This window comes from Coregonus clupeaformis, chromosome 6 (genome assembly GCF_020615455.1).
Source record: "Coregonus clupeaformis isolate EN_2021a chromosome 6, ASM2061545v1, whole genome shotgun sequence".
NCBI classification, from domain to species: domain Eukaryota; kingdom Metazoa; phylum Chordata; class Actinopteri; order Salmoniformes; family Salmonidae; genus Coregonus; species Coregonus clupeaformis.
In genome coordinates, this window is record NC_059197.1 from 12825586 (window position 1) to 12838676 (window position 13091).

The 13091-nt window shown below is 48.5% G+C and overlaps 1 protein-coding gene across 1 annotated transcript in view; it reads right to left on the reverse strand.

Annotated features, from left to right (window-relative positions):
* The window catches only part of LOC121568500 (small G protein signaling modulator 2-like), a 148254-nt gene that overhangs the window by 76748 nt on the left and 58415 nt on the right, over nucleotides 1-13091 (reverse strand). The window contains exon 2 of the mRNA XM_045220933.1: nucleotides 3654-3822. Within this exon, the coding sequence (XP_045076868.1) occupies nucleotides 3654-3822 (169 nt within the window). The remainder of the gene's footprint in view (nucleotides 1-3653; nucleotides 3823-13091) is intronic.

Below are 13091 nucleotides of genomic sequence, written 5' to 3' on the forward strand. Positions count from 1 at the left end.
ATGGCCCAGCGCTTTCACAGCTGGACCTTCCAACCAGACCAACCTCCTCGGGCGCAGATGCATGAACTTGTCCGAATCGCAAGGAAATGGCTGGATCCGCAGAGGAATACAGCAGCGGCGGTGGTGGAGGCCGTTGTGGTGGATCGTTACCTACGCGCCCTGCCTTATGAGGCAAAACGGTTCATCAGTCAACAGGCCTTGACCACGGCTGATCTGACCGTGGAAGCTGTGGAAAAGTACCAGGCCACAGCGGAGATGCTGAATGCTTCCCGAAAAGACCCCAGGAGTGCGGCCCCACCCCAAATGGGAAGAACCCGTCCAAAGGACCCCAAGGTCTCGAACCCAGCCACGTCAGGACTTATCCCGGCTCCAGGGGGAGCCAGAAACCAGGCGGGTCCAAGAAGAGTACACCAGGAGGGGGAAACTCGAGCAGTGTTACCGGTGTGGGGAGATGGGACATATCTCCTGGCAGTGTGGGAAACCAGCCGATGAACCTATGCCCACTGCGGAGTCCTCCAGCTCAGCACCCACACACCGTTTTGCCTCGCTCTTGGGAGTCGTAGATGGCGGCCCAGATCGACCCCCCCACCTGCCCGGTAACTGTGAATCACCATGATGTGGAGGCCTTACTGGATTCTGGTAGCCGGGCCACCCTGGTGCGTAAGGATTTGGTGGGCCCAACGTGTCTGACCCCGGGAAAGTCCTCCCAGTTTCCTGTGTCCATGGGGACACCAGAGAATACCCCATTACTGAACTTACAATGACCAGCACACGGGGAACCATACACACGACGGCGGGGGTGGTTGATTCCCTCCCCGTCCCTGTCCTAATTGGACGAGACTGCCCAGCCTTTACCCACTCTGGAGAGAGTCTCAGGAGAGGATAACCCGAGTACCTCGGAAACGGAGAGGCAAGACTCATCCTGGGAAGGCTCCGGTGCAATCCTCCGAGTTACTCACTCCCGCCCGGGCTCTGATAGGGATGGCAGGTGCCCAGACCGACACAGAGACGGAGCTACAGAATCTGGACAAAGAACTGTCTGGTCTGAAGGGGACCGCTGAGAGGTATCGTTTGTTAAAGCAACAGTTAGACATGAAGACAGAAGAGTTAGATATCCTCCAGGCTAAACTCCAACAGAGCTCCTTCCCTAAGCAACAGGAGGAGCTGGAGAGGCTGCGCAGGACCATCGAGGAGTGTGAGGAGACCCTGCGCAGTAGTAAGGAGGTCCAGAAGAAGGCAGAGGAGAAGTACAAGGTGTTGGAGAACAAGATGAAGAGTGCGGAGGCAGAGAGAGAGAAGGAACTGAAAGCTGCTCAACAGAAGCTAAACTCTGCTAAAACCAAGGCTGATGCGTTCAGTAAGAAACTCAAGGAGAGACAACAGGAGGCTGAGTCCCTGGTCCTAGAGTTGGAGGAGTTGAAGAGAGAGCAGTCTGGCAAGCACCACGGCAATGCGGACGCCTCTCCCGGCGTGATGCCTTCTTCGCAGCCTTTACCCCGACGAGGACGTCGGTCCCGAGGAGGGGGATGTGTGATGTCACGAGAGGCTGTGTCCTGGAGGGACGTTACATCCCCCTGAGGTGGCTGCAAACCCAGACAGCTATGGCTCCATCTGCTGGTATGGTCGGGAACTCCACCCCTCTATGGCCAATCTTCCCACGCAGCTGAAACAAATGAGGAGCTGATGAGCTGAAGGTTTGGGAAGGGAAGAGACACAGTCTCCAACCTGGGCTCTCTGGAGGACAAGAGTGCTGCACGTCCACTTCCATGGGGAATATAAGGATTTGGAGATACTTACCTTTGGGAAATACTCACCTTTGGATATATGCACCTGTGGAAATACGTGAGAGACATTTGGAAGGACTTTTTGCTGGGTTGGCCACTAGCTGCAACGTGGACTACAGTAAGGCTGGGGAAAAGTTATCTGAGCGAGTGAGAATTATGATTTTGGATGTGGAAGAGACATCCCTGAACTGTTAATCCTAAAGAGCCACAAGAGAACAGAATTTGGTTATATTTTCGTTAATTTCCCAAGACCTATAATAAAATCCTTGTTTTGTTTGAACCTTGTCTCCTTGCACTACTTGAGCAATCCCGCTGAAAGCTGTGTAGCCTCTCGTGACGTCACAAAATCAATTCAAATGGGTCAAATACTTTTTTCCCCTCTCTGTATGACTAAACAACATGTTATTTGGGACACACCCCCAGAGGAACACCAGCAGTAAAAAGCACAGCGCTACTGCCAGCAATCTAGAATATAATCTACATATTCTGTTTCTACGTTCACAGCTGTCTGACGGCAACAATCCCTTAGGAGATGAGATGATACAGGAAGAGAGAGTGTGTGTATGTGTAAGTGCGTGTGTGTGTGTGTGTGTTTGCTTGCGTGCGTGCATGCAGGCATGTCTGTGTTCTACTCTACCCCCCTCTACTCCCCATCCCCCAGTGGCCATGTGGATCAGCCAAATGGTCTGTTAATGGGCTAACAAACAGCTTCCCTCCCTCCCTGCCTCAGTACCTCCCTGCCTGTCTGCTGCCTCCTGCCTCCCTGCCTGCCTCAGTACCTCCCTGCCTGCCTCAGTCCCTCCCTGCCTGCATCAGTCCCTCCCTGCCTGTCTCAGCCCCTCCCTGCCTGTCTCCCTGCCTGTCTCAGCCCCTCCCTGCCTGTCTCCCTGCCTGCCTAAGCCCCTCCCTGCCTGTCTCAGTCCCTCCCTGCCTGTCTCAGTCCCTCCCTGCCTGCCTCCCTGCCTGCCTCCCTGCCTGTCTCCCAGCCTGTCTCAGTCCCTCCCTGCCTGCCTCCCTGCCTGTCTCCCTGCCTGCCTCCCTGCCTGTCTCCCAGCCTGCCTCCCTGCATATCTCAGTCCCTCCCTGCCTGTCTTCCTGCCTGTTATACACAATAACTTCATAATTTATATTTTTGCTGTGTATACACACCTACTACAAATCTGCTTGGGGGATATAGTTTTATGCACACACTCTTACGGACAGAAACACACACTTACGGACAGACAGGACACACACCTGGGGCTTAGCCGCTTATCGCAGTGTGTGTGTGTGTGTGTGTGTGTGTGTGTGTGTGTGTGTGTGTGTGTGCGCAGATAGTGGGCTTGGGTAAACACACACATGGCCAGAAGGAAGTGAGAGATGAGTATCCTGACTCCCTACCACTGATTTAGTTAGTCCTATTAACTGTGGTTATATCATGGTACACTGTCTCTTCACTGTCTGGTTATACCATGGTACACTGTCTCTTCACTGTCTGGTTATATCATGGTACACTGTCTCTTCACTGTGTGGTTATACCATGGTACACTGTCTCTTCACTGTGTGGTTATACCATGGTACACGGTCTCTTCACTGTCTGGTTATATCATGGTACACGGTCTCTTCACTGTGTGGTTATATCATGGTACACTGTCTCTTCACTGTCTGGTTATACCATGGTACACTGTCTCTTCACTGTCTGGTTATATCATGGTACACTGTCTCTTCACTGTCTGGTTATACCATGGTACACGGTCTCTTCACTGTATTGCTACATCAATATTACATCATTGATTTCACATATTTCTACTGGTGTAGATTGGAGGTAGTGCTATGACTTGAGGTGTAAGGGGTAAAAGTTCAAAGGTCATAAAGGGGGTCAATCAGTACCTGATGACCTCTGCCTGCTGTGTGAGCTGCTCCTGGACCTTCTGGCACACCTCTCCGGCCGTGGCGTTGACCTTGCCGATCTTGGTGAAAAGGGCGGCGATCTTGTCGCTACGCAGGAAGCCCGCCGCTCGCCGTTTCAACAGGTGGCTCAGACACGCCTCGATGGTGCCTGGAAGAGAGAGGGAGAGACCCGGGTAAAGGACCTCAAAAAAAGAAAAAACCTTATACAGAATGAGTGATCATAGCCTGGCAATTGAAACCGGACGCCATCAAAAACATGGTTAGCCAGAGAGGACAGACTCTGTCATCACTGTGGGTCAGGAGAAATAGAACGTGTAGAACACTATATAGAAATGGAGAGAGAGAGAGAGAGAGAGAGAGAGAGAGAGAGAGAGAGAGAGAGGGAGAGGGAGAGGGAGAGTTAGAGTCAACAGCAACCATGGGAAAATCCTCTACATTATCATTAACAGCAGACTCGTCAATTTCCTCAGCGAAAACAATGTACTGATCAAATGTCAAATTGGCTTTTTACCAAATTACCGTCCGACAGACCACGTATTCACCCTGCACACCCTAATTGACAAACAAACAAACCAAAACAAAGGCAAAGTCTTCTCATGCTTTGCTGATTTCAAAAAAGCTTTTGACTCAATTTGGCATGAGGGTATGCTATACAAATTGATGGAAAGTGGTGTTGGGGGGAAAACATACGACATTATAAAACAACAAGTGTGCGGTTACAATTGGCAGAAAACACACACATTTCTTTCCACAGGTCCGTGGGGTGAGACAGGAATGCAGTCTAAGCCCCACCCTCTTCAAAATATATATCAACGAATTGGCGAGGGCACTAGAACAGTCTACAGCACCCGGCCAATTTTGATAAACTCCCATATCTATTGGGTGAAATACCACAGTGTGCAGCAGCAAGATTTGTGACCTGTTGCCACAAGAAAAGGGCAAACCCATGAAGAACAAATACCATTGTAAATACAACCTATATTTATGTTTATTTGCACATCATTACAACACTGTACATAGACATAATATGACACTTGAAATATCTTTATTCTTTTGGAACTTTTGTGAGTCTAATGTTTACTGTACATTTTTTATTGTTTATTATCTACTTCACTTACTTTGGCAACGTTAACATGTTTCCCAATGCTAATAAAGAGTCCCTTTATTGAAATTAAATTGAAATTGACAGAGAGAGAGAGAGAGAGAGAGAGAGAGAGAGAGAGAGAGAGAGATAGAGAGAGAGAGAGAGAGAGCGAGAGAAGGGGGGGAGACAAACATAAAGCTAATCTGATGTAACTGATTTTATTTATTTAACCTTTATTTAACCATAACAATATAATATTGCAGTTTAGGCGCAATTTCGTTTTTGGCCACTAGATGGCAGCAGTGTGTGTGTTAAGTTTCAGATTGATCCAGTGAAGCATTGCACATTTACTTTTATTTTTTTTATTTAACCTTTATTTAACCAGGTAAGCCAGTTGAGAACAAGTTCTCATTTACAACTGCGACCTGGCCAAGATAAAGCAAAGCAGTGCGATAAAAACAACAACAACACAGAGTTACATATGGGGTAAACAAAATGTACAGTCAATAACACAATAGAAAATCTATATACAGTGTGTGCAAATGTAGTAAGTTATGGAGGTAAGGCAATAAATAGGCCATAGTGCAAAATAATTACAATTTAGTATTAACACTGGAGTGATAGACGTGCAGAAGATGATGTGCAAATAGAGATACTGGGGTGATGTGCAAATAGAGATACTAGGGTGCAAATGAGCAAAATAAATAACAATGTAAATAACAATATGGGGATGAGGTAGTTGGGTGGGCTAATTTCAGATGGGCTGTGTACAGGTGCAGTGATCGGTAAGCTGCTCTGACAACTGATGCTTAAAGTTAATGAGGGAGATAAGTGTCTCCAACTTCAGAGATTTTTGTAGTTCGTTCCAGTCATTTGCAGCAGAGAACTGGAAGGAATGGCGGCCAAAGGAGGTGTTGGCTTTGGGGATGACCAGTGAGATATACCTGCTGGAGCGCATACTACGGGTGGGTGTTGCTATGATGACCAATGAGCTAAGATAAGGCGGGTATTTGCCTAGCAGTGATTTATAGATGACCTGGAGCCAGTGGGTTTGGCGACGAATATGTAGTGAGGGCCAGCCAACGAAAGCATACAGGTCACAATGGTGGGTAGTATATGGGGCTTTGGTGACAAAACGGATGGCACTGTGATAGACTACATCCAATTTGCTGAGTTGAGTGTTGGAAGCTATTTTGTAAATGACATCGCCAAAGTCAAGGATCGGTAGGATAGTCCGTTTTACGAGGGCATGTTTAGCAGCATGAGTGAAGGAGGCTTTGTTGCGAAACAGGAAGCCAATTCGAGATGTAACTTTGGATTGGAGATGCTTAACGTGAGTCTGGAAGGAGAGTTTACGGTCTAACCAGACACCTAGGTATTTGTAGTTGTCCACATATTCTAAGTCAGACCCTCCGAGAATTGAACCCTGTGGCACCCCCATAGAGACTGCCAGAGTTCCAGCATGGGCAAGTTGCAGCGGAGGGTGCAGAGCTGGTGGCCGGGGTAGGGGTAGCCAGGTGGAAAGCATGGCCAGCCGTAGCAAAATGCTTATTGAAATTCTCGATTATCGTAGATTTATCGGTGGTGACAGTGTTTCCTAGACTCAGGGCAGTGGGTAGCTGGGAGGAGGTGCTCTTATTCTCCATGGACTTTACAGTGTCCCAAAACTTTTTGGAGTTAGTGCTACAGGATGCAAATTTCTGTTTGAAAAAGCTAGCCTTTGCTTTCCTAACTGATTGTGTATATTGGTTCCTGACTTCCCTGAAAAGTTGCATATCGCGGGGGCTGTTCGATGCTAATGCAGTACGCCACAGGATGTTTTTGTGCTGGTCAAGGGCAGTCAAGTCTGGGGTGAACCAGGGGCTATATCTATTCTTAGTTCTGCATTTTTTGAATGGGGCATGCTTATTTAAGATGGAGAGGAAAGCACTTTTGAAGAACATCCAGGCATCCTCTACTGACGGAATGAGGTCAATATCCATCCAGGATACCCGGGCCAGGTCAATTAGAAAGGCCTGCTCGCTGAAGTGTTTTAGGGAGCGTTTGACAGTGATGAGGGGGGTGGTCGTTTGACCGCGGACCCATTACGGACGCAGGCAATGAGGCAGTGATCGCTGAGATCCTGGTTGAAGACAGCGGAAGTGTATTTAGAGGGTAAATTAGTCAGGATGATATCTATGAGGGTGCCCATGTTTATGGATTTAGGGTTGTACCTGGTAGGTTCCTTGATAATTTGTGTGAGATTGAGGGCATCTAGTTTAGATTGTAGGACGGCCGGGGTGTTAAGCATATCCCAGTTTAGGTCACCAAGCAGTACGAACTCTAAGGATAGATGGGGGGCAATCAATTCACATATGGTGTCCAGGGCACAACTGGGGGCAGAGGGGGGTCTGTAGCAAGCGGCAACAGTGAGACTTATTTCTGGAAAGATGGATTTTTAGAAGTAGAAGCTCAAACTGTTTGGGCACAGACCTGGATAGTATGATAGAGCTCTGCAGGATATCTCTACAGTAGATTGCAACTCCGCCCTCTTTGGCAGTTCTATCTAGACGGAAAATGTTGTAGTTCGGGATGGAAATGTCTGAATTTTTGGTGGCCTTCCTAAGCCAGGATTCAGACACTGCTTGAACATCAGGGTTGGCAGAGTGTGCTAACACAGTGAATAACTCAAACTTGTGTAGGAGGCTTCTGATGTTAACATGCAAGAAACCAAGGCTTTTACGGTTACAGAAGTCAACAAATGATAGTGCCTGAGGAGTAGGAGTGATACTGGGGGCTACAGGGCCTGGGTTAACCTCTACATCACCAGAGGAACAGAGGAGGAATAGAATAAGTATACGGCTAAAGGCTTTAAGAACTGGTCTTCTAGTGCGTTGGGTACAGAGAATAAAAGGGGCAGATTTCCGGGCGTTGTAGAATAGATTCAGGGCATTATGTACAGACAAAGATATGGAAGGATATGAGTACAGTGGAGGTACACCTAAGCATTGGGTAACGATGAAAGAGATAGCATCACTGGAGGTAGCGATTGAGCCGGTCTCCGTGTATATGGGGGGTGGGACAAAGAAGCTATCTGAGGCAGATTGAGCGGGACTGGGGGCTATACAGTGAAATAGCACAATAACAACTAACCCAAACAGCAACAGGCTAGGTATATTGACATGGGAGAGAGGCATAGCGCAGGTGTTATTCGAGAGGGCTAAGACAACAACTGGTAATGGCGACTAAAGTTTGGGCTGAGGCTAAACAGATAAAACAGGACGGGGTACCGTGTAAAGGAACAGTCCAGCGGGCATCAGATGTGTAGCTGAGTGATCATAAGGTCCAGTAAACAGCAATAGGTGAGTCCGGGAGCAGTTCATAGGCTGCTACAGCACAGGCGAGCAGGAGGCTGTTGATTGCGCGTGCTAGCGGGCCGGTGCTAGCAGGTGGATCTTCGTGGTGGTCGCAATGGGAAACCTGGTGAAACCACATCAGACGATTACGTCGGCAGACCAGTCGTGATGGATCGGCGGGCCTCTGTGTCGACACTAGGAGGTCCCGTCCGGTTGACAGAGAGGTGGATAGCTGGGAGATGGGCCTGACTCGAGGCTAGCTCAAGGCTAACTGGTGCTAGCTTTGGGACAAGTGGTGATTAGTGGTGATTAGCCAACAACAACATCCATTCGGTTGCAGCTAGCTAGTTGTGATGATCCGGTGTTAAGGTCCAGTGATTCAGTGATTCCGGCAGAAAATCCAAAATGCTCTGGGTCGATAGCACACTGTGCAGACTGGCCAATAATTGTCCAGGCTAGAGCTGGCTGGTAGGTAGTGCAGGCAACGGACAGTGGTGAAGAACGCTAAAGGTGGCTAATAGCAATAGCTAATAGCAAGTAGCTAGTTAGCTGGCTAGCTGGCTAGTTTCAGCCGTGGGTTCTTGATAAAAGGTATGAAGAAATAACAGAATCCGTTCCACATTGGGTGAGGCGGGTTGCAGGACAGTATATTTAGTTAAAGGATGGAAAGTGAGATAGAGAAATATATACGAAAAAAAAAAAAAACTGGCTATTTACACGAGTACACAACATAATACACAATACATAATACTGCTATGCCATCTTGGAATCATACTGTAGGCTAGAATTACCTGACCCCCCTTTATTCAGCATTTACATCAGTGTTCCCCTGTAGGAACCTTGAATCAACAGGCTGCTTGTACTTCTGTAGATAGATTCTATTTCAATTGTCAGGGTAAGAGGCTCTAAGCAACGATGTACTGTATATAGACCCTGTATTGCTGATGCTGTGTATTGGCCATTGAGAAGCTTTGAAGCCACTGGTCGGCCATATTGGCATTCCCCAGTAGGAGCAGTCCTCCATAGGAATGAATGGAATTCTACAGTATTTCAATGATCATTTTCAAGGACAAAGTTACGCATCTAATTATTGTTGTTGTTGTAGTGGGGACAGTAACATTAGTAATCTAAAACAATTATACTTTAAGTTAATTTTTTCCATGTTATTCCCAGTTACTATGGTCCTCTCCTCTCAATGGAGCAGTACCATGTTATTCCCAGTTACTATGGTCCTCTCCTCTCAATGGAGCAGTACCATGTTAGTCCCAGTTACTATGGTCCTCTCCTCTCAATGGAGCAGTACCATGTTAGTCCCAGTTACTATGGTCCTCTCCTCTCAATGGAGCAGTACCATGTTAGTCCCAGTTACTATGGTCCTCTCCTCTCAATGGAGCAGTACCATGTTATTCCCAGTTATTATGGTCCTCTCCTCTCAATGGAGCAGTACCATGTTAGTCCCAGTTAATATGGTCCTCTACATTTACATTTACATTTTAGTCATTTAGCAGACGCTCTTATCCAGAGCGACTTACAGGAGCAATCAGGGTTAAGTGCCTTGCTCAAGGGCACATCGACAGATTTTTCACCTAGTCGGCTTGGGGATTAGAACCAGCGACCTTTCGGTTACTGGCACAACGCTCTTAACCACTAAGCTACCTCCTCTCAATGGAGCAGTACCATGTTAGTCCCAGTTACTATGGTCCTCTCCTCTCAATGGAGCAGTACCATGTTAGTCCCAGTTATTATGGTCCTCTCCTCTCAATGGAGCAGCACCATGTTAGTCCCAGTTACTATGGTCCTCTCCTCTCAATGGAGCAGTACCATGTTAGTCCCAGTTATTATGGTCCTCTCCTCTCAATGGAGCAGTACCATGTTAGTCCCAGTTATTATGGTCCTCTCCTCTCAATGGAGCAGCACCATGTTAGTCCCAGTTACTATGGTCCTCTCCTCTCAATGGAGCAGCACCATGTTAAATCTAATTAAATCTAATCAAATTGTATTTGTCACATGCGCCGAATACAACAGGTGTAGACCTTACCGTGAAATGCTTACTTACAAGCCGTTAACCAACAATACAGTTCAGGAAAGAGTTAAGAAAATATTTACTAAATAAACTAAAGTAAAAAAATTAATAAAAAAGTAACACAATAAAATAACAATAACGAGGCTATATACAGGGGATACCGGTACTGAGTCAATGTGCGGGGGTACAGGTTAGTCGAGGTAATTTGTACGTGTAGGTAGGGGTAAAGTGACTATGCATAGATAATAAACAGCAAGTAGCAGCAGTGTAAAAACAAAGGGGGGAAGGTCAATGTAAATAGTCCAGTTGGCCATTTGATTAATTGTTCAGCAGTCTTTTAGCTTGGGGGTAGAAGCTGTTAAGGAGCCTTTTGGACCTAGACTTGGCGCTCCGGTATTGCTTGCCGTGCGGTAGCAAACGTGTTTGCTTATTTTTTTCTTTAAGCAATGGCTTTTTATTGCCCACTCTTCCGTAAAGCCCAGCTCTGTGGAGTGTACAGCTTAAAGTGGTCCTATGGACAGATACTCCAATCTCCGCTGTGGAGCTTTGCAGCTCCTTCAGGGTTATCTTCTCTTTGTTGCCTCTCTGATTAATGCCCTCCTTGCCTGGTCCGTGAGTTTTGGTAGGCGGCCCTCTCTTGGCAGGTTTGTTGTGGTGCCATATTCTTTCCATTTTTTAATAATGGATTTAAATGGTGCTCCGTGGGATGTTCAAAGTGTCAGATATTTTTTTATAACCCAACCCTGATCTGTACTTCTCCACAACTTTGTCCCTGACCTGTTTGGAGAGCTCCTTGGTCTTCATGGTGCAGCTTGCTTGGTGGTGCCCCTTGCTTAGTGGTGTTGCAGACTCTGGGTGTCACGGTTTCGGCCGAGGCGGCCCCTCCTCCTTGTTCAGGCAGGTTTCGGCGGTCGTCGTCTCCGGAGTACTAGCTGCCACCGTTCTATGTTTCATGTTTGATTGGTTTTGTCTGTTTGTCACACCTGTTTTGTGTTATGTCTCATTAAGCACCCTATTTAGTTCCTTGTTGTGAGTTTAGGTGTTGTGTGTAATTGTTCCCGTTGTCGTGTTGTTGCGCTACCCGTTTCGGTGCGCTATTTGTAGCTTTCCTCCTTGTTTATTTTAGGAGAGGATTTTCGCACATGTTTTGTGCGCTCGTTTGTTTACGCCTGTGTGCGCTTTTCTCGCCTCCGGCTGTTTGGATTGTATTTTTGTGTGCTCTACTAAAAGTCTTTGTTGGACTTAACTTCTGCGTCCTGCGCCTGATTCCACACCACACCAATCTACAGCAACACCTGACAGAATTACACACCATCGCATGGAATCAGCAGGAGCACCCACCGACATCATGGAGGAGCGTCTCCCGTGGTCAAGACGATCGGATTAACCAGATCGGGCACGCCCTGGACCGGGTGATGAACATTCTCCATCGATGGGAGACCAGCGATGTACCCACACCTCCACCTACCGCACCATCACCATCGGTCAGCCCGCCCGTCCAACAACCGGAACCCAGTGGGATTCGCTCTCGCTCCCGAGGGCGTACGACGGCACCGCTGCCGGGTGTCAGGGGTTCCTGTTACAGGTGGAACTCTACCTTGCCACCGTACACCCGGCGCCCTCGGGACACGAGAGCGTTTCCGCCCTCATCTCCTGTCTCACCGGCAAGGCGTTGGAGTGGGCCAACGCCGAATGGAGGAGAATAGACGCCGCCACTGTCACCTATGCGGAGTTCTCCCGCCGCTTCCGTGCGGTCTTCGACCATCCACCAGAAGGGAAGGCGGCGGGGGAGCGTCTATTCTACCTCCGGCAGGGGTTGAGGAGCGCTCAAGAGTTTGCGCTGGAGTTCCGGACTCTAGCGGCAGATGCAGGGTGGAATGAGCGGGCCCTCATAGACCACTTTAGATGCAGCCTTCGGGAGGACGTCCGCAGAGAGTTAGCGTGCAGGGATACTACACTATCATTTGACCAGTTGGTGGACATGGCCATTCGGCTGGACACCCTGCTCGCGACCCGCGGACATCCCAGGTGGGGGTCGACCATTCCACCCTCCAGCGCCTCCGAGCCGAGCCCGATGGAGCTCGGAGGTGCTGGCGCTAGAGGGGGGAGAAGAAGGAGCCCGAGGGGGGCGGTCTCTTGCACCAACTGTGGCAGCGGAGGGCACACCGCGGCTAGGTGCTGGGGAGGGTCCCCTGGTGAGGGAGACGGCAGGTCACATATTGGGGAGTCCTCCCAGGTGAGTAGGCGCCCTACTTACCCAGAGCTTTCTGTCGTACACATAACTATACCTGGGGGATTGTGCGATAGACCTCCAGGCAGGAGCTGCGCTCCCGCGGAGCCATGTGTATCCTTTGTCACAGGAGGAGAAAGGGGCAATGGAGACATACATTGCCGAGTCTCTGAGACAGGGATACATACGGCCCTCCACTTCTCCCGCGTCCTCGAGCTTCTTTTTTGTGAAGAAAAGGATGGAGGTTTGCGTCCGTGTATTGATTACCGCGGTCTCAATCAGGTGACTGTGAAATATAGTTATCCACTCGCTGATTGCGACCATGACGGAGTCCTTACACGGGGCACGGTTCTTCACAAAATTGGACCTCAGGAGCGCATATAACTTGGTGCGCATTAGGGAGGAGCGATGAGTGGAAGACAGCATTTAGTACTACCTCCGGCCATTACGAGTATCTCGTCATGCCATATGGTTTAATGAATGCTCCATCAGTCTTCCAATCTTTTGTAGATGAGATTTTCCGGGACATGCAGGCGCAGGGAGTAGTGGTGTACATAGATGATATTCTAGTATACAGTTCTACTCGGGCCGAGCATGTAGCCCTGGTGCGCAGGGTATTGAGGAGATTGTTGGAGCATGACCTGTATGTCAAAGCCGAGAAATGTCTGTTCTTTCAGGAGTCAGTCTCCTTTTTGGGTTATCAGTTGTCTGCGTCAGGGGTGAGAATAGAGGTTGACCGTGTGTC